Below are 21,607 nucleotides of genomic sequence, written 5' to 3'. Positions count from 1 at the left end.
GGTTAAGTGGGGGGTTTGTCGCGTGTGCTTGTGTGTTTACTTCAATAACTTCAGCATCGATCAGACATTTCAATTTTATTGTGATATACAGTACATCGTTTCTTTGGCATCTGTCTCTGCTCTATCGTGGGAAACTACACCTTGGTGTATATGTATATTTTGGAGACTGATCCATCTTCTCAAGTGAATTAAGTTGACATTGGCTTATCAGTGTTTATGCACTTTTCAGTGTTGAAGTATATGGTATGTGATGACTATATAGGTCAAAGCCTTTTATAACTGGTGGATGATGGGAGTGTAAGCTTCCTGTGAAAGATCTGAAACATCGCACTCACCACATTGACACTAGCACTTTCATATTATCACACATGAGGCCTCTGGTTTCACAAAGATTGGTGAGAAGAAATAACTATGTTATTTGTATGGATGTTTATTCTGCAAAACAATGACCAAAAATACTTTTTTTGTAGATGTTGTTCACATTTATTTATCATTTGAATGTACATATAAAACATTGGCAGTGGCCTCATAAATTAAGTTTAGTTCAGAATAAACAAAATACAGATACTATAGTTCATTTTATTTACACAATATACTGTATAGTACAGTAAGACCGATATATCTTCTTTTTTTTTCATTTGTACATTTATATACAATGTGAAAGATTTCAATTGCTTGCTTTCAAACATCACTGCTGTCACAATGGAACGTTATACATGGAACCCCAAGCATTTGTGGTTTGTCTTTACTAATGTCTATTAACCACTGTTTACAGAAGATACACCTAACACTTCATTGCATGAGAGGGATATTTTCCAGCTTGTTCAGGAAAGTTCTGAAGGCTATTGTTTTTGTGAACAGGCTGTGTTCAATATGTTTTCCATACTTTGAGTCCACAAAGCCAGAGCCGTCAATAAGCCTAATCTGTCCTTTTAATTGCTCTCAATCATGTCTGCTGCTACGTGTGTTTTAGAGACCTCCAAAGATGTGCAAACCAGAAGAGGCATCAACGTGAAATTCTCTGTGTGTCTTAGCCACCAAGCCTCTAATGTTGGTCTGCAAACCTCTACCCAGAATTCCAGATGATAAAAATGACATAGTTCTGGCAGCAGTTTTGGGTGTGGATGCTTCATGTTTTAACTACATGTCATTATGTTTGTATTATGTATTTTCTCTAGAGGGGATATAAGGATGAGCCTTAGCATGACTCAAATGTATACTTTAAATGTGTATGACTCAAAATAAAATGTACTGAATGTGTTTTCAATGTTTGTGTAATAAAAAACATAAATAACGTTAATTTCACAGCTGCTGGTTGAGTGGTTCTCTTTAACTACCGGTAAATGGTCAATTCAAAATACTGCTACAAACATGAATCCATTCCTTCAAGGAGGGTTTTTCTATTCTGCAGTTTGGATTATGGAAGATGTATGTTGAGATACAGTATGAGAAAAGGAATTTCCCAGTATGAGAACAGCATTAATTCGTTTAATGCTTTGCGCCGAGGAGTAAAAACCAACAAGGTATTTATTTCTCTAACACTGTGACTGAGGTTTGACTTCCTTACAATAGACCAACCAGTCTTTAAGTGGAAACCCCCAGCTTATCTGTCTAGGAAGAAAATGCCAGACCAGGGGAGGAAGGCAAAACATAGGACAATGGTGGGTTCCGCTGGCGTTCTCTACCATTGAGGTGAGAGGAAGAGTATTACTTCCTCCTTGCTTGTTGTTCCATTTACAACCCATACGTAACATGTAGTAGTCTCACAGCTGTAAGATGGTGCCGAAGATTGGTCCAGTCAAGGAGGTCTCCAGAACTCTGCTCTTACTGTAATTGGACAATTAATCATTATTACTGCTGAGTCACATTGGGCCGTCATGGACAAGTCATGTCTTTGACATCCTGGGGTAGATGGCTTTAATAGTGGAAGGGGTGAAGTTGGCAGAGGAGACTGTGATCTCCAGGCCCTCCAGCCTATGGGAGGGTGCCTCAGTCTTACTGGTACTGCACTCTAGGAAGGGCACACCTATCTTCTTCACCTGGCCATCCTTGGTGAGGAGGCAGCGTCGGCACAGCAGCCTCAGGATGGCCCTCCTCATGTCCTTACTGGTCAGGGTATAGATGATGGGATTGAGGAGAGAGTTGAACATGGCGATGCCCAGGAAGTAGTCCGCCTTGAAGAGCACCTGGCAGCTCCGTGCCGGGCAGCAGAAGTCCAGCAAGAGGAGGATGAAGAGAGGCAGCCAGCAGATGATGAAGACACCCAGCACGATGGTGACAGTCTTCAGCAGGGCCATGTACTTCTGGGACTTGCGGGCCAGGCCTTTGCGCTGCAGGCCAGAGCCCAGGTGCTTTGTGTTGGACCTTACAGTGTGGAAAATGCGCACATAAAGCACCACGATAGCCAGCAGAACAGCAGTGAACACGGTGATGAAGAAGAGGATGTAGCTTTTGGCGAAGAGTGGCAGGACAGTGGAGCACTGGTCCAGACGGCCCATACAGTTCCAGCCCAGGACGGGCAGAACCCCCAGGAACACTGACAGCACCCAGCTGGCCCCGATCAGGGCAAACATCCGGCCTCGCTTGGCCCCCTGGTAGGGCTTCATCCTCACCATGGTGACGTGGCGCTCAATTGCGATGGCTAGGAGGCTGATAACAGAGGCGGCCAGCGTTATAAAGACCCCCCCCTCCCTAAGGAACCACAGCACAGGGGTCATCTTTAACGTGTTGGCCCCTGAAGTTACAATGTTCACCATGTAGGTGAAGCCTGCTAGCAGGTCTGAGAGTGTTAGGCTGCCTAACAGATAGTACATGGGCAGATGGAATTTCTTATTCTTCCAGATGGCCAACAGCACCACAGCATTCTCCAGCACTATGAGCAAGCAGATCAGCAGGAAGGCTATGGCCTCTGGCTTTAGTCCATCCTTGTACTTGTTCTCCTTCAGTTTGCCTGTGTAGTTGTAGTGTTCTCTGATGACAGCATTGCTCTGGTACTCGTGGAACATCCGGAGCAGGTACCCTACCGAGGGGGTCATGGGAACCACAGTGGGGGCAGCAACAGCAGCGTAAGCAGCATGCGATGCTTCTTCCATTGGTATTCTGGGAATGTTGCTTTCTTTTTAGCTGACAAGATGCTTTCCACTCTGCGTCACATAGTTCTGAGGCAGTCCATAATTCAATATGTTGGAAGTGGGGCATGTACATTCCTTAGGAAATCTATCTTTGAATGTCGTTTCTGACAGATAGATCAGTCCAGTTTTTTGTATTTAGTATAAGAATGGATGGTAATAAGAATCCTCAATGTGATAGCATTATCCAAAACTGGGCAATGCCTGGACAATCCACTGGATGGCTCAGATAAGCAAGAAACCTGGAAACAAAATAACAGTATTGAAATACAGTATAATAGCCTATTTATCTGTAACAACACACACATGTAAAGAAGGGGGGGGCGTACATTCCTCATTAATCTTGTAATTAACAGTACCTGTCTTTGTTCAAATTCTAATAGAATGTTTTTGAGTATGAAACTAGCAAAGACATTACTCCACAGGTACCTTAAAAATGAGAAATTACCAAGCTAAGGCGCCATTAAAAAGACATAATAACAGAAATCCCAATATTAGTGTTTTGACCTGGAGAAACTTGGCCTATTATGTCACTAATTCATATTCATCTTTAGCATATTTATCTTTATCTTCCAGCTCAGTTTTTATGGGGGGCAAAAATGTAATTTTGTCTGTGAACTTTGATTAATTATCTCGATGCACACATGAACAGAAATGTAGGCACACTCACATACAGTATACACATATACTTCCACTGACACCCCAACACACACATGCACACCCAAACACACACACAAACACTTTTTGTATGCACTAAATCTCCTGCACTGACTCTATACACACACACTGGACTCTACAATCACACATACTTGCACTAACACCTCAAAACACACACACACACACAATACATATGCCCACACATTAAACGCGCACACATGCGTACTCTCTCTCTCTCTCTCTCTCTCTCTCTCTCTCTCTCTCTCTCTCTCACACACACACACACACACACACACACACACACACACACACACACACACACACACACACACACACACACACACACACACACACACACACACACACACACACACACACTCATACACAGCTACCGTCTATTTACTGTCTATTATCTATCCTGTTGTCCAGTCACTTTGTCACTTTACCCGTACCTATATATACACAGCTACGTCAATTACCTCTTACCCCTGCACATCGACTCCGTACAGGTACTCCATGTATAGCCATTTTATTTTCACACGTTATTGTTATTCGTTGAGCACTGGGTATTTATTCCTTGTCCCACTATTTCTATTTCTATTTTTTTAATCTTTAACTCTGCATTTTTGGAAAAGGACCCGTAAGTAAGCATTTTAGTGTCAGTCTACAACTGTTGTTTACGAAGCATGTGCAAATACAATTGTATTAAATTGTATTTGAGGCACTATTGCCTATCTGTTTGAAACATAGCATATGATAAAACACTACTTCAAAATTATTATGGATTGGGTATGCAAATGTATGAGTTAAGTTACGTTTTTTAAATAATTATTAGTTATTCAAGTTTTTTATTATTTCAGAAAAATAACAAGACAACACTGAAATCTGTTGTTTTCATCAACTTATCAGTGGGCAAGTATAGGCTACAGGCTTGTATCAAAATTGTGAAGCTAAATATCTGGATTTTCCACAACATTGCTGAATTTCTCAAATATAAGACACATTAACCAGTCCTTGCTTTAGCCTAGTTATTATATGCCATCAAATTATAGAATTTCGATCAACTCTCTAAAACACCATAATATCTGTTGAATAAATAACTACCAAACAAGTATTATTCAAATATCTATAAAAACGAAAAATACCCCGTACAAATATAAGTAGGCTATTACACAAGTATAACTGCAAAGACCTACCTTTTAAAAGTTTAACTTTGCATGAGAACGTGTTCTTATTTTGCGCAGTTGTCTTTCGTTGAATACAGTACGCTCTCACTGATGATCAGACGTGACAGATTGTGATAAGAGAAAATAGACTGGTGCGAGACTCGACTTGAAGTGGGCTGGGCTGGACTCTGCCCTCCAACGCTCAGCCTTCCTCTCTACCTCTCCTTTAATTGGCTTCTGAAGTCGTAATAACTGTAGGTAAATAAATTGCCCGAGGTGGCTTGGAGATGAAATAGCATTACTCTCTGGTTTACAATTAATTCAGGAATGCAGTGGGAGGCATTTGTGATCTGTTTTGGCTACAGGCAGTGGCGCAAGCTGGAATGTATAAAGGTGCATTCTTTCTAGGTCAATGCCATCTGATATGTTTTTGATCGGTGGTTGTAAAATGGATCACTATACTACTTCCCAACCTGGTCTCAGAGCATTTCATATGATTCTGTACATAAATACATCACACTACATTTAGTCTATGTTACGTTTCGTATGGTATGTATTAATTTGTGGATGTCCATCATCCATTTCGTATCATAAGTCCCCAATTACAATTTGTATGATATGTTATATATTTGCAAAATGTACAACATGTTACGAATTTGCAAAATATATGATATGTTATGGATTCCAATTTGTTGTGGCTAACGTTAGCTAGGTGGCTAGGAGGCTAATATTAACCTTAGCTAGCTGACTAATGTTAGCTAGGGGTTAGGGTTAAGGTTAGGTTAAGGGTTAAGGGTTAAGGTTAGGGTTAGGGTTAGGGGAAGGGTTAAGGTTAGGGTTAGGGTTAGGGGAAGGGTTAGCTAACATTCTAAGTAGTTGCAAAGTAGCTAAAAAGTAGAAAGTAGTTGAAATGTTGCTAATTAACTAAAATGCACAAGTTTTCCGTGATGAGATTTGAACATACAACCTTTGGGTTACTAGGCATTCACGTTATATGCTCGGCCAATCACTGATTCAGTGATTGATTTATTTAAGTTGAAGGCATTCAGTTGTGCAACTGACTCGTTACCCTCCTCTAATTTTGCCTTAAGTTACCTTCTGTCTCATGTAACCATACCAAGCGTGACATATCATACTATGTAAAGTGTTGGTCCCATGTTTCATGAGCTGAAATAAAAGATCACAGAAATGTACCATACGCACAAAAAGCTTATTTCCCTCAAATGTTGTGCATATATTTGTTTACATCCCTGTTAATAGGCATTTCTCATTTGCCAAGATAATGCATCCACCTGACAGGTGTGGCCTATCAAGAAGCTGATTAAACAGCATGATCATTACACAGGTGCTCCTTCTCCTGGGGACAATAAAAGGCCACTCTAAAATATACAGTTTTGTCACGCAATACAATGCCACAGATGTCTCAAGTTTTGAGGGAGCATGCAATTGGCATGCTGACTGCAGGAATGTCAACTTGAGCTGTTGCCAGAGAATGTTAATTTCTCTACCATAAGCCGCCTCCAGTGTCGTTTTAGAGAATTTGGCAGAACATCCAACCGGCCTCACAACCGCAGACCACGTGTAACCATGCCAGCCCAGGACCTCCACATCCGGCTTCTTCACCTGCGGGATCATCTGAGACCAGTCACACAGTCACACAGAAACACCTATGAAGTCATAGTAAGACGGATTCGACACTGTCACTGTGCATTCCAGCTTAACGTGGAACACACTGTCCTTTGGGAATGCAATGCCACCTTATTCATTTCCCGTTAGAAGAGGACTCATAATACGTTGTAAACAAATCACCTTTACCAAACACACATACATTGTTTTTGTTACTGCATGAGACATGATACTCTTTTTTAGTCAATTGGGTTCCATTCCTCTGACATGCTCCATCAGCTTCTAGAGGCTAAATCTATTTAAGCAATTTTTCTCTGTAAGTCTGTTTCATTTAACTGTTGAGGAGGCATACTTCTCACGTCAGCTGCTTCTCTGGAGTTAAACTATTCATTTTCTTGCCCCCATTAAGTAATTTTCAGTTGGCCCTGCAGTAGAGAACTGGTGGTAAACCCTGACTTCCTGTCTCAGTTGTCCCCTGGCCTAAGGCCCACCCAGTGGCTGCTTGCTTAGAAGGTGATCCTCTCCATGGGCCTGTCACCCGAGTGGCAGTTAGCCTCCTGCTGTGACACTATCTCACCATATCACCCTCATTAACACACAAAGAGTAGACAGAATGACACCCGACTCAGCCCAGCTGCTTCCCACAGTAGGAATCTACTCAGTCACCCATTATTCTCCTTCAAGTCTTGTGTCTGTACTCTTCATTAGTCGCCCATCACCCCTAGGGAGTATAGTGCATGCATGAAGTGCTTTGAATTTGGATGATATACAGTGCCTTGCGAAAGTATTCGGCCCCCTTGAACTCTGCGACCTTTTGCCACATTTCAGGCTTCAAACATAAAGATATAAAACTGTATTTTTTTGTGAAGAATCAACAACAAGTGGGACACAATCATGAAGTGGAACGACATTTATTGGATATTTCAAACTTTTTTAACAAATCAAAAACTGAAAAATTGGGCGTGCAAAATTATTCAGCCCCCTTAAGTTAATACTTTGTAGCGCCACCTTTTGTTGCGATTACAGCTGGAGGTCGCTTGGGGTATGTCTCTATCAGTTTTGCACATCGAGAGACTTAATTTTTTCCCCATTCCTCCTTGCAAAACAGCTCGAGCTCAGTGAGGTTGGATGGAGAGCATTTGTGAACAGCAGTTTTCAGTTCTTTCCACAGATTCTCGATTGGATTCAGGTCTGGACTTTGACTTGGCCATTCTAACACCTGGATATGTTTATTATTGAACCATTCCATTGTAGATTTTGCTTTATGTTTTGGATCATTGTCTTGTTGGAAGACAAATCTCCGTCCCAGTCTCAGGTCTTTTGCAGACTTCATCAGGTTTTCTTCTAGAATGGTCCTGTATATTTCCCATCAATTTTAACCATCTTCCCTGTCCCTGCTGAAGAAAAGCAGGCCCAAACCATGACGCTGCCACCACCATGTTTGACAGTGGGGATGGTGTGGTCAGGGTGCGCTGTGTTGCTTTTACGCCAAACATAACATTTTGCATTGTTGCCAAAAAATTCAATTTTGGTTTCATCTGACCAGAGCACCTTTTTCCACATGTTTGGTGTGTCTCTCAGGTGGCTTGTGGCAAACTTTAAACGACACTTTTTATGGATATCTTTAAGAAATGGCTTTCTTCTTGCCACTCTTCCATAAAGGCCAGATTTGTGCAATATACAACTGATTGTTGTCCTATGGACAGAGTCTCCCACCTCAGCTGTAGATCTCTGCAGTTCATCCAGAGTGATCATGGGCCTCTTGGCTGCATCTCTGATCAGTCTTCTCCTTGTATGAGCTGAAAGTTTAGAGGGACGGCCAGGTCTTGGTAGATTTGCAGTGGTCTGATACTCCTTCCATTTCAATATTATCGCTTGCACAGTGCTCCTTGGGATGTTTAAAGCTTGGGAAATCTTTTTGTATCCAAATCCGGCTTTAAACTTCTTCACAACAGTATATCGGACCTGCCTGGTGTGTTCCTTGTTCTTCATGATGCTCTCTGCACTTTTAACGGACCTCTGAGACTATCACAGTGCAGGTGCATTCATACAGAGACTTGATTATACACAGGTGGATTGTATTTATCATCATTAGTCATTTAGGTCAACATTGGATCATTCAGAGAGAGAAACATCTGGAGAGAGTTTGCTGCACTGAAAGTAAAGGGGCTGAATAATTTTGCACACCCAATTTTTCAGTTTTTGATTTGTTAAAAAAGTTTGAAATATCCAATAAATGTTGTTCCACTTCATGATTGTGTCCCACTTGTTGTTGATTCTTCACAAAAAAATACAGTTTTATATCTTTATGTTTGAAGCCTGAAATGTGGCAAAAGGTCGCAAAGTTCAAGGGGGCCGAATACTTTTGCAAGGCACTGTATTTCTGTGACGTTGGTCTTGTAATGAGAAAGTCAATGGGAGTAAAGATGAGTTTTTAATGTACCTGTTGTTTGTGTGCTCTGTGTGTTGTTGTCCTTTTAGGGAAGGCACGTTGCCAGTGTGGCTGTCATGTCTTGACTGATGAGCCAGAAATTCCCCCCAAAAAGAGGGTCCCTGTTGATCAGTCTGATAATTCTGCTTGTTTCATAATGATACAGGATAATTTATCTCTTACTATTTTGTCCATTGTGGGATGTGAGAAAGCCAATCACACCTCAGTGTAGCATTGCATTCTGAGACTATGACAACTTCCTTTGGCTGCAGCATTTCAGCGCTAATCCAGTTGACGAGCAACATTCTCACCTCAGAATAATATTCTCACCTCAGTCAAAATAGCACAGTGCCTGCCGTACATATTGTATGAAGGACCGTGAAAAGGTCATGAGAAAAGCAATCACACCTTCCCACTGCTTAGAATGGTGTTTCGTTAGTGTGTTTATCCAATAAAGAGGGTGTTAAACATCTTCATCCTCTGATTCAACGCTGACCCCTTCACTTCACAGGGTCAACAGAACAGAGGATAAAAGTGAGGGGTTAAACAATATTTCATCTGGATGACACTGGTTGAACTCAAAAGGACATGTCTTCTCATCCATCCGTTGGCTCACCTCAATCAGCCTGACTAACTGGTGTCTGTATGTAGCCTCGCTACTGTATGTAGCCTCGCTATTGTATATTGCCTCGCTACTGTATATAGCTTTTTACTGTTATTCATCACAAAACATACAGCACCTAGATGCAAGCCACAAGATCCACATGAGCAGAAAGTGTCTGCACTCTTTCTTCTCTCTACTCTTTCTCTCTCAGTTAAATGCAAAGTGTCATATTTCAGATGTACAGTAGGTTGAGAGAGTGACTGTTTTTTAATTTGGAAGTTGTTGAGTTGGGCGGCTTGTTGACCCGATGTTGCACTGGGTGAAGTGAGGTCATGGGATTTCCACTCCTCCTGTCTGGAGCACCATAACTGGGTAGGGTGGCTTGGACACAGTCTCTGTCCATCACAAACTTCTCACAGAGACTGCAGTGGAGAGACTAAAGAACAGAAACTGACAGAGTTCATAAAAATGTCTCTGAACGTGCGCAACAAGTTGCTCGCCTGCCTTTCTGTGTAAAAAGTCCAGGTTTTGATGGTGATTAACTACAGCTTATTGTTCAAACAATGACCACAGCCCATGTTCCAAATGAGAGGAAGTAAGGGAAACATATGAAACTGCTGGACTTGTTTCCTTTCCATTACTGGTCTGCCTACCTCTGTCAGGCATGTCACCTGACTCTCCTCCCAGCCACTGGCTGTCTGGAGCACTCTGAGGCTGTCCTGTGATGCAGTCCTTTTCTAAACCACACAACTGGACTCACTACACTATTCTGTCACAATTTGAATATGTATAGATGGATGAAGATTGTATCTGCCTCCCTCTCTTGTCCATTACCTGTGTGTGACTTCTAGTATGTAAAATATGTAGTAGTATGTAAAATATATCAAACATGGGCAGCAATTTTTGTATTAAGTGTATGGGCCATAGTCTCTACTCGCCTGTAGGTCTGTAGCTTTGTGTGTTTGAAATTCTCAAGTAGAGCAGAATGTCAAATTGCTGTGATCCAGACTTTTTGTTTTTATAAGGAAACACACTCTTGAAGTTTAGCCTTTGTGTGTAAGCCAGGCAGACTTTATAGAGAGGGGTGGTGCAATAAAACATAAATTACACTGGAATGCATTCATTTATTTCACTGGGTAAACAAACTTGTTTTAATCTTTTTCCATGTACATTTTTCCTCTTTTTGAGTGGAACAGGAGATGGAAAACGCTTTGTTCAGTTTGATGTTGTCGTTGCAGTCAGCGGGGATAGTCTGGGACAAATAAACAACAGGAAGAGGCTCCCATTTGGGAACAGTTTGATTATACACACACTCTGCAAAATGTGAATGTGACTTTGTCTATGCATAAACACAAACATCCTCAGCTTCTATCTAAACCTCTACAAATCTTCACTCGGAAGCTGACGTGCATTGCTTTTTCAATACAATCCCCTACCACAGAGATATCACCCTAAAAGTGCAGTGTCAACACATTTTCCCTGCTGCTGTGTCTCGTCTATCAACATAATACAACAAAGCATTCCAGGTGCCCTTTTCACTGACGTAGCAAACTTCTGAAACACTACATTCTAGAGGTTGGTTTGGTCCCCAGCCCCTCCCCAGGCCTTAGGACAAAGGGTTTTACTGACAATGTTACACTTACTGTCACTTTCAATTCTCGGGCTCCCTAGCTGGCATCATGTTGGATGACCTAACATTTTTGCTCTTGCTATTACATCTGTACTGTTCCAGGTTAGCTGTTGCTGAGTGTGATTTGAATGAAGAGTCTTATGAAAGGCTGTTTTGTTCCTGGAAGCCGCACTGAATGGTGGTTTGGGATGAGTTCATCCTGGACGGAGGGATGGAAGAAAGAACATTCCCATGGAGAAGGGGAGAAGGGGTGGGGGTGGAACCGTTCTGGGTGAGTCATGTGAATGAATGAGTTAGGTCTTTCACCAGATTTATTACAACTCTTTCAATGACCAATACGCACCAAACAGCCCACCATGTCTTAGTCAGGAGTCAGATTCTGGGAAGAGACACCCTCACTTCCACACAGAGGGGGCAGCCATGTTGGAGGGGGGCGGAATCCGAAATGAAATGGTAAACAGCAAGACTCTTTTCATCAAGACGATGGGAAAATCCAGCATCCGACCCTGGGACCCTTTCCAGTTTTGGTGTTCCCCTGGTACACGATAAAAGAGTGAATGTGTATTCATTGAATGAATGAATACACATGAATAGTTGTCTTCATTTTTCCTCTGGTGAACTCCAGCTCTAATGAGATCTATCCCCGGGGTTCATACTCTATTCCTGTAGAGAGGAGAGCATACCCTCTGACCACATCACCTGTGTGTTAGCTACTGAGGTACAGGATATGGGTCATTGTAACAGTGTCTCAATGACACCTTTTATGGGTTTGGGGGAAGTAATATAATATCTCTGATTTGTATTTAGGATAGAATCTGGAAGTGTACAGACCTAATATGTAATGTAAAGCCATTCTAAGAAACACACGTCAACATTAAAAATAGCTTTTTTCAGGCCCATTGTCTGTATTCAATTGCTGTACCTAACTACGACCACCCACAGGCCAGTCATCGTCACAAACATCACGATACCCTAATCGATGGATAACCTTTCTACCTCCATAAAAAATAAGACCATAAAGTTGCCCCTACAGTGTCAGAAGTGAGCCGGACTGGAGTGGCCGGCTTCCCGAGAGGAAGGTTAATCGTTAGAACATGTGTAAAGGCTGATAAGGCAGAACGATACTACCGCCATGCCCTGGAGTCTTTTGCTTCCCTTGTTCCGCTCTTTCTTTTGATTTGGATGTGGTTTGCTTCAAGCGTTTTGACTGTTGATACGGCCCTGTTTAAGTCAAGTTGGGTGCAGTGTAGCATGACTAACAATGTTTTGAGACAATTTAAGTGTTCCTTCTTTTATTCCCCCTATGCCTTTTGGTGTGTTTATTAGGGTTAAATTAGCACAGTGGAGTGAAACCAGCCCACTGATTCCCTCAAGTGAGGGTCTATGGTGGTGCTGGAGATTCCTCAGGTTGTATGCCTGCACAGTTCTCTCAATCAAGGGTATGGATGTTTACATATAAGATGCACTTGGCTCAACCCATACTCACCTGTGCTGAGGACGTTTGGACAGTAACTTCTAAAGTATGATGGGATCTGCAAATAAACAAACCAAATATCTCTAATAAGTAATGATTATCAAACCATCATTGCACTAAATCAAATCAAAGAATAAACAAGAAGTTTGTCTCTTGGACTATGTTTCTAAGGATTGGATTTCCTTAGCTCAATCCATGCAAACCAGAAAATAGCCTAGATTTAAACCCGTCTGAGTGAGAAACTAAACAAATCTGTGAGTTTGGTTACAGCACCCAGCTATCACTAGACGTCTTGCTTTCTGTCTTCTTCCACCCCCCTCGCCTATATGTTAAATATATGTTCCGTATATTGTTTCATAGCATTCCCTAAAAGTGGAACGAAACCCCTTAATTATGCGTGTGCTCTGTCAGTGTGGTACGGGCTGCTCTGGGAGAAACCAGGCAGCTGTTAGAGTTACCCAGACCATCACAGAGGTTCTGCCCTGCATGTTCCACTGATGCTCAGCTTAACCCAAACCAAAACTATTGTTGTCTCTGCTTCTCTAATTTCCTGCACGACATCTCAAATAAAAGAGTAATGTTTGACCTTTCATTGTAGTGAAGGGCTTAAATTGGACTTACAACCCAAAGGCCTTATATTTTCTTTTAAAAACTTGTGAATCTAACTTTGACTCTTGTTAGAATATAATTAAAACCTGACATATTTTAGTAAGAGAAGATAATTTGTCAGTGCTTGCTGCCTGTGGTGCTGATAACCCCCATCACTACAGGAAGTGAATTGTCCTGCCTTTTGTGACTGTGTTGGCTGACAATAACCCTCTAGAACCCATTGCTGTAAATCTAGCCAGCACAATCTGGAGAACATAGTCTGAAGATTCAGACATGGGCCTGTGTTTGATGGGTCTCTAGCTACATCTGTGTCTCTGCCTCCCTCTCTCTACCCATCGCCAGCGATTAACCGCCCGGTCTTGGGCTACACAAACCAGGACCGGTAACTTCTTATCTGGTAGTGGTCTGTGGCAGTCTCTCTCCGATCATGTATCATGTCAAGTCGGTGCGTGTTGGAAACAGGCATCAAAGATGGGAAACAGCTGTGGGGCCAAGTTGCCGGTGGTGATAGTGTGTATGGTAACTGTGAAGGGTATGATGGTGACAGTGCTCAACACATGGCAGCAAGGGGACATCAACACCCCACTGTGTCTGCACTCTGTCTGTGTTACCGTATGGCTGTCGAGCTATGTGAGGTATTTCGCTGTAAAACATATCCAGGAGACAAGGAGTAGATGATTTCCAAACTCCTGTCTCCTGCACTTTGTAACTGTAGCCCTGGAACAGCCCCCTCTTCAACCCAGGAGAGAGTTTCAAATCCCCAAATCCTACCTCATCCACACACAGGGACAAGGAATTACAGCACAAGCTCATATTGGCTTACGCTCTTTGTTGATGTTCTTTGGAAATTAGTAGCATGCCTTTCCATTCAGGCTCATCCCTCTGTTTATTTTGATGAACTGTCTAAATTGAGTTGAGAGATGTATCATTTTGTGGGACAGCTGATTATTTGGACACATGGTTTCTGTTATCATAAACATGATTACCCGTATGGATTCCATGTTCTTTCTATATTGTAAACCTTTGGAAGGTTTACAATATCCTGATCTTCTGTTCATTTCAACCAATTACCACAAGTAATTTACCCCACTGTCCTTCTTTCCTGTGTGCATCACATGTTTATAACCCTGAAAAATGGTCCGGCATGGTGTTCATGTTAAATTATGTTAAAAACATTAAATGGGGTGACTGTTTTAAAATGTAGGTTTTATTGGAAGACTTAATGGGGGACTGTTACCTAGAGGGAAAGCAGAGCCCTGTTTGGATGCCAGTGGTTTTCATAAGCTGTCCATGGTTCCAAACCTCCAAACCAGCGCTAGCTGGAGGAATGTCAGTTTCCTCACGTGTGTTTTTATCATGGAGGATTCTGACCCAAAGAGAGCAACAGCAGGACCTGGTGAGCACATGTTACTCTGGACTGCATGTACAATAGGCCACATGGTACAGAATGTACAGGATTGACTGGAGGCCCTCTGAATATTATGGTAGTAGTGCTGGGGGATACTGGCCTACTCGAGCCCTCCTGCCCCCTTCCCCCTCCTGCCCGAGACAAACACAATTGATGGCCACTGAGTTACAAACAGATGTCATTCCCTGGTGCAGTGAGCACGGACATTGACACAGTGACATATAAGGGCTTAAACAGTGCAATGGGGGGCACACCTGTGAAATGAAAGGGCTGATCTGGAGTAATGAGTAGCAGGCCAGTTACAGAGGACAAAGCCTTGTTGTTTTAGAGGCCTAGCCGCTCTTTGTGCCAGTAAAAAAGGGAGAGCATTTCGAGGAGAGGTGAAATATTTACACTAGGCAGCAGCAGCCAGGGCTTTATGAGGTGCACTAGCTGGACCATGTGCAGGGCTGCAGATGACCTGACGTATTGTAGAACAGCTTTGGTTTCCCATAAACCTCTGCTCTGATCCACCATGTGTCCTGTGGCTGTCTTTGGCCGGTATAAGACTCTGGGGTTAATGAAATGCTCGAGGTGCCCTTGAAGTACAATAGAAAAAACCTTCACATACTGTACAACACGTACAAGGTACAGGTGCTCAGCTACTGTAGTCAGCATTGAGCTGAGTGCAGTACAGGGGTTAATAATTGTGATAACCTGAGAAAAGGATGTTATTTCGGCACTTTCAAATGAAGACAACAAAAGAATTGCCTGAGTCTGAGACATTTATCAGTGTGCAATAAAACCTATTCAGCACACTGACCTTAAAGAGCGACTGTACTTCCTGATTTTACCTCATTTTAGATTTGGTTCACTAAGAAATTCAAGTGCTCATGACTGAATTCAAATGGGAGTTGGCTTTTGGGGTGTGGTTTGATGTGGGAATAGTAAGCCAAATGATTTAGTCAATTAGCTTCAGCCGGTGTCGCAGCCATTGAAAGAACTGGACCAAAGTGCAGCGTGGTCAGCGTACATATTCCCATTTATTTATATGACGCCGACAAAAACAATAAACAATCCAAAAACCAACCGTGAAGCTTAAGGCTATAGTGCCAACAAGCAAAGACAACTTCCCACAAAGACAGCTGGGAAAAGGGCTACCTAAGTATGGTTCCCAATCAGAAACAACAATAGACAGCTGTCCCTGATTAAGAACCATACCCGGCCAAAACATAGAAACATCAAAATCATAGAAAACACAACACAGAATGCTTACCCCAAATCACACCCTGACCAAACCAAATAGAGACATTAAAAGGCTCTCTACGGTCAGGGCGTGACAGCCGGTTGGTGTGCGACTGTTGCAAAATTGGATTGATTTTGGATAGCCTATCTCTGAGGCTAATTTGAGACCATCAAGAATGTATTATTAATGTATATGAGACAATATTTTCATGTTGCGCACCTTTAGTTTTGTCATTATGCTTTCAATATGTGTATAGGAATTTCTACAATTTACAGTTGGGTTAAGGTTTTTAAGTCCTAGAAATTTGGAGCCACTGGAATTTTAACATATTGTCTCATGTACATTGTGTAATTTACCGATGGTCCCGAACTAGTCCCAGAGGTACAGTTGAATTGTGTGCAACTGCACTTCGAATTGATGATTACTTGTGTGCTGCCAGCTGTGGGCAGGATTGAAACAAACCCAACCTTAATTTTCGTTCTGATGCAGTGACGAACACAAGTCTCACAAAACTCTGTTTTGGAAGAGACTGACTATAACCAAAATTATCTTATGACACACTTTAACAGTAGTATAAATCATTTCTGACTCATATTGATGCCACATAGGCTGTTTTCTAAATGAGAAGGTGTTTTTAGGGGCAGTTGCCCTTTAAAGATTAAATCAGCAGCCACCGTTCGCCCCCTAGTACCTTTGCTATTGCTTTTGTTTTGTTGATGAAAACAGAGCAGAGAAGCATCCGGCAGTGTGGGAAAATAATTGCAGTACATATTCTGCTGTTCTATTGCGTGTGCAGTGATGTGTGACGGGAGAGAATTGTGTTTGTTGTCGTAATATCCCAAAGTGACGTAGTAGTTTCACCTATTAAGGATTCGAGCTTTAGGTTTGTCATTGATATTTGCTCTTTTTTTGCTTAACCACAACTCTTTACACTGGCACAACACTCAGGCTCAGACTTGTTCAGTAACCTGAGGGCAACCATTAGGAAAGGAAATACACACACGCGCACACACACACACACACCTCCCTCCGCCTCTTATCTAGTAATCCATTTTGCAGAATGTGTTAACCACATCATCATTGTGTCAGAGCTAGTGGTTGTTGGGATGGAGTAGTTGTTTAATTTAACACCCAACTCTAGGTGCAGAAATAGCCTTGTGTTCTCACTGAAGGCTTAGCAGCATGCTTGAGAAGTGCAACTGCAACACTTTGTAGCCAGTTAGCATTTTGAATACATTCTTTTTTTGGATTGCTCTAAATAATCTAGTAGATTTGTTAACAAGGCAGATCTACTCTATAGAGATTATGACACTGATTGGGAGATTAATATATACAGTATACAGGGTTTAGGATTATGTTGATTTAGGACTATGTAATTAATATCCTATGCATCGAGCCATGTGATTGGTTCATTAACATTTTGATGTTAAAACCTGGACACGAGAAACATAGAAAGTGTCAGTATGGTTCGATATTGGCTCCTCCCCTACGGCACCTCAATTAATGCCTTCATACTGAATGATGAAGTGCTCACCATTTGCCCATGATGACAGGCCAGACCAATCACCCGAACCCTTTAATAACCATGTTTGTTAACTAATCATTGAAGGGGTTATTTTAGATGAACTCAGAGGAGCCCTGCAGTTATGAAAAAGGACTAGGTAGACGAAACCCCTCTATGAAGCCCCTACTGCTATTAAAAAGTACATCCACAATAAGCAGATAATGTGACATTGGGGTCAGATATGTACGGTATCTCTCCTGACCTGCTAATGTTAGCTGGAGGGTTGACATACTATTGTTATCAAGTCTCGATTTCCTGTTATTTCTCCAATTGGTTGCATTACCTTTTCATCATCTGTGCCTGATTGTGTTTGGCCCATCTTGTTGGGGCTTCTTCAGATGCAGGGCCATTTCCTGCAGACAGCAGCAGTTTTCCGTCCTGCTCTTTGACTGTTACATGGACGCAATAACAATTGTTATTAATCATGTGAAATTACATTTTTAGCCTGATATATCAAATCAATATGATATTACTTAGAGAGGTGCTTTAAGGTGGGGTCAAATGCAGACCACCACTCTCATTACAGACAGACACAGGTTGTGGTTATTTCAGGTTCATAAAGGCCTGTCTCTTCGAGGTAATTTGGGGTATGACCATGAGGTAATAGAAGGTGCTAAAGCTTGCCCATGTAGGCTGGACTGACTTATACAAGGCTCATATTACATTTACTATGATGATTATTTGCATCCAATCCAATTTCAAAAGTTTTCAATATTATTTTAAAGATGACTTATGACTTTTAATTCAATCTTAGTTATTTTATGACTTTATCACAACAATAAATCTTACAGTGTTACATTGAGGCTGTAATTCAATATACAGTTGAAGTTGGAAGTTTACAAACACTTAGGTTGGAGCCATTAAAACTAGTTTTTCAACCAATCCACAAATTTCCTGTTAACAAACTATAGTTTTGGCAAGTCGGTTAGACATCTACTTTGTGCATGACACAAGTAATTTCTCCAACAATTGTTTACAGACAGATTATTTCACTTATAATTCACTGTATCACAATTCCAATGGGTCAGAAGTTTACATACACTAAGTTGACTGTACCTTTAAACAGCTTGGAAAATTAAAAAAAAAATGATGTCATGGTTTTAGAAGCTTCTGATAGGCTAATTGACATTTTGGAGGTGTACCTGTGGATGTATTTCAAGGTCTACCTTCAAACTCAGTACCTCTTTGCTTGACATCATGGAAAAATCAAAAGAAATCAGCCAAGACCTCAGAAAAAGAATTGTAGACCTCCACAAGTCTGGTTCATCCTTGGGAACAATTTCCAAACGCCTGAAGGTACCACATTCATCTGTACAAACAATAGAACACAAGTATTAACACTATGGGACCACGCAGCCATCATACCACCACGCAGCCATCAGGAAGGAGACACGTTCTGTATCCTAGAGAACGTACTTTGGTGCGAAAAGTGTAAATCAATCACAGAACAACGGCAAAGGACCTCGTGGAGATGCTGGAGGAAACAGGTAAGAAAGTATCTATATCCACTGTCATGACGTTGGCCTGGAGATAGGTTTATGACAGTCATAAATACCCCTCCCCCTTTTTCCTCTCTTTACCCTACTGATGTTACATTTGAAAATCCCTTTGGTTAACATAGAGATTCTGGGAACATCAGAAGGTGGGGGGGGGATGAACTATATTCTGTAAATCCGACCAATTGAACATATGCAGTGGTACTTAATGAATATGATGTCAGTTCGGTTGTCATCTGAGACATTCTCATCAATGATAAGATGACATAAACTCTACAGTGGAAAGTCTACACATCAGAGTTATCGGATTCACATGGAATTGTTGTTCAATTTAAATGTTTGAATATGAAATTATTCATGATGGGATGAAATGTGATGTTAGCTTCTAAAATGTGAGATTTGGGTTTTCATAAGGTTAAGGCTATGCTCAATCAGTGGCCCGCCCCTGTGAAGGGACATGGGCTATAAAACTTTTCAAACACGCCCTCCTCTCCCTTCCTATATAAAGCCTTGACGACAATGTAACCTCCTGTCTACCACACAACGACGTTACTACAACGTATCCAATTGACCACCAGAGACATTCTTCAAAGGACAAAGGACTCGGTTTGGCAACACGGCCTTCCATCTACCACCAACCTACCCGAAGCGCAGCTCAGAGTAAATATTTATTGCATTTTCCTTTTCCAAGTGGGAGGTCATTTAGAATGCATAAGATACTGTATTTACGATAGCACAGCTTCTTTCTTTGTTACTCAGTCTTCCTGCTCTTTCACTCAAACACACCCCTTTTATTTTGTGTAACAAGCTGTCATATTTGTTCCGCCCGGTAGGGACGTTTTCCTTTATGACGTAATTTGTAATCAAGTTATGATTAATTATGTGTATGTGTAATTCTGTGTGATTAGTAGGTATTTAGTAAATAAATACTGAAACCCAATTTTGTATTGCTGATTCAACTTGTCAGCCAGAGTTTGTGAAGATAACCAAGAATTTACAACTTTCAGATGAGACTGAATTAAGGTGACGATTAATATTGACTGCTGTTGATGTAAAATATTACTAGGTCTTTAAGAGTTTATTCGGAAGATAACAGCTCTATAAATATTATTTTGTGGTGCCCGACTCTCTAGTTAATTACATTTACATGATTAGCTCAATCAGGTAATATTAATTACGGAGAAATTATTTTATAGAATAGCATGTCATATCACTTAATCCGGCATAGCCAAAGACACGACACCACAGAGTCCTATATCGATATAACCCGAAAGGCCGCAACAGCAAGGAAGAAGCCACTGCTCCAAAACCGCCATAAAAAAGCCAGACTCCGGTTTGCAACTGCACATGGGGACAAAGTTCATACTTTTTGGAGAAATGTCCTCTGGTCTGATGAAACAAAAATGGTACTGTTTGGCCATAATGACCATCATTATGTTTGGAGGAAAAAGGGAGAGGCTTGCAAGCCGAAGAACTCCATCCCAACCGTGAAGCACGGAGGTGGCAGCATCATGTTGTGGGGGTGCTTTGCTGCAGGAGAGACTGGTGCACTTCACAAAATAGATGGCATCATGCGGATGGAAAATTATGTGGATATATTGAAGCAACATCTCAAGTCATCAGTCAGGCAGGAAGTTAAAGCTTGGTCGCAAATGGGTCTTCCAAATGGACAATGACCCCAAGCATACTTCCAATGTTGTGGCAAAATGGCTTAAGGACAACAAAGTCAAGGTATTGGAGTGGCCATCACAAAGCCCTGACCTAAATCCTATAGAAAATTTGTGGGTAGAACTGAAAAGATGTGTGTGAGCAAGGAAGCTTAGAAACCTGATTCAGTTACACCAGCTCTGTCAGGAGGAATGGGCCAAAATTCACCCCACTTATTGTGGGAAGCTTGTAGAAGGCTTCCCGAAACGTTTGATCCAAGTTAAACAATTTAAAGGCAATGTTACCAAATACTATTTGAGTGTATGTAAACTTCTGACCCACTGGGAATGTGATGAAAGAAATTAAAGCTGAAATAAATCATTCTCTACTATTATTCTGACATTTCACATTCTTAAAATAAAGTGGTGATCCTAACTAACCTAAGACAGGGAATGTTTACTAAGATTAAATGTCAGGAATTGTGAAAAACTGAGTTGAAATGTATTTGGCTAAGGTGTATGTAAACTTCCGACTTCAACTGTGTATGCGTTTTGTGAGAGAATTCCAATGTGGAGTCTCATAGCTGTGGAGGAGATGATAATAGCATCACTCAGGCCTTTACAGTCTGAGGTGGGTGTGTGTTTTTACCCATGAGTTCATGAGCTGTTTGCACTGTTTTCAGAGACCTCCTAATTACAATATGTGACATGTTGCACCACAACTAGACAGCTGGGCTGGAGTTAGGCTGACACATTTGCTTGCAGCTGTTTTCGCCCCTCAGTAAAGAAATATCCCACTAAGAACTCAGATAGGCCTATGCTTCTCGTAAAAGTGTAATCTATGATAGTGACTTCTTCTAAGCTTTCTTTTTGTCAAATAGGTTCATATGAATGTGTGAATGTGTGTGTGATTTCCCCAAAATGTACCACTTCCATTTCTGAG

The 21,607-nt window shown here is 41.5% G+C and overlaps 1 protein-coding gene across 1 annotated transcript; it reads right to left on the bottom strand.

The window, feature by feature from the left end:
• Window positions 1-60: 60 nt before the first annotated feature.
• On the bottom strand, window positions 61-5,189 carry LOC135555453 (sphingosine 1-phosphate receptor 1-like). Its single transcript, XM_064987893.1, has 2 exons — window positions 4,982-5,189; window positions 61-3,370 (listed from the first exon to the last, which is right to left on the bottom strand). Exon 2 carries the CDS (start codon window positions 3,090-3,092, stop codon window positions 1,887-1,889), a length of 1,206 nt encoding a protein of 401 aa, XP_064843965.1. The 5' UTR covers window positions 3,093-3,370; window positions 4,982-5,189; the 3' UTR covers window positions 61-1,886.
• Window positions 5,190-21,607: the final 16,418 nt, after the last annotated feature.

The sequence above is a fragment of the Oncorhynchus masou genome, chromosome 15, assembly GCF_036934945.1.
Source record: "Oncorhynchus masou masou isolate Uvic2021 chromosome 15, UVic_Omas_1.1, whole genome shotgun sequence".
Taxonomy (NCBI): domain Eukaryota; kingdom Metazoa; phylum Chordata; class Actinopteri; order Salmoniformes; family Salmonidae; genus Oncorhynchus; species Oncorhynchus masou.
The sequence above is the reverse complement of the archived record's forward strand: the minus strand, read 5'-3'. Positions and strand labels throughout refer to the sequence as shown.

Bases quoted from the DNA above. Each gene is read 5' to 3' on its own strand.
- LOC135555453 (XM_064987893.1), bottom strand. From the start codon at position 3,092: ATGGAAGAAGCATCGCATGCTGCTTACGCTGCTGTTGCTGCCCCCACT.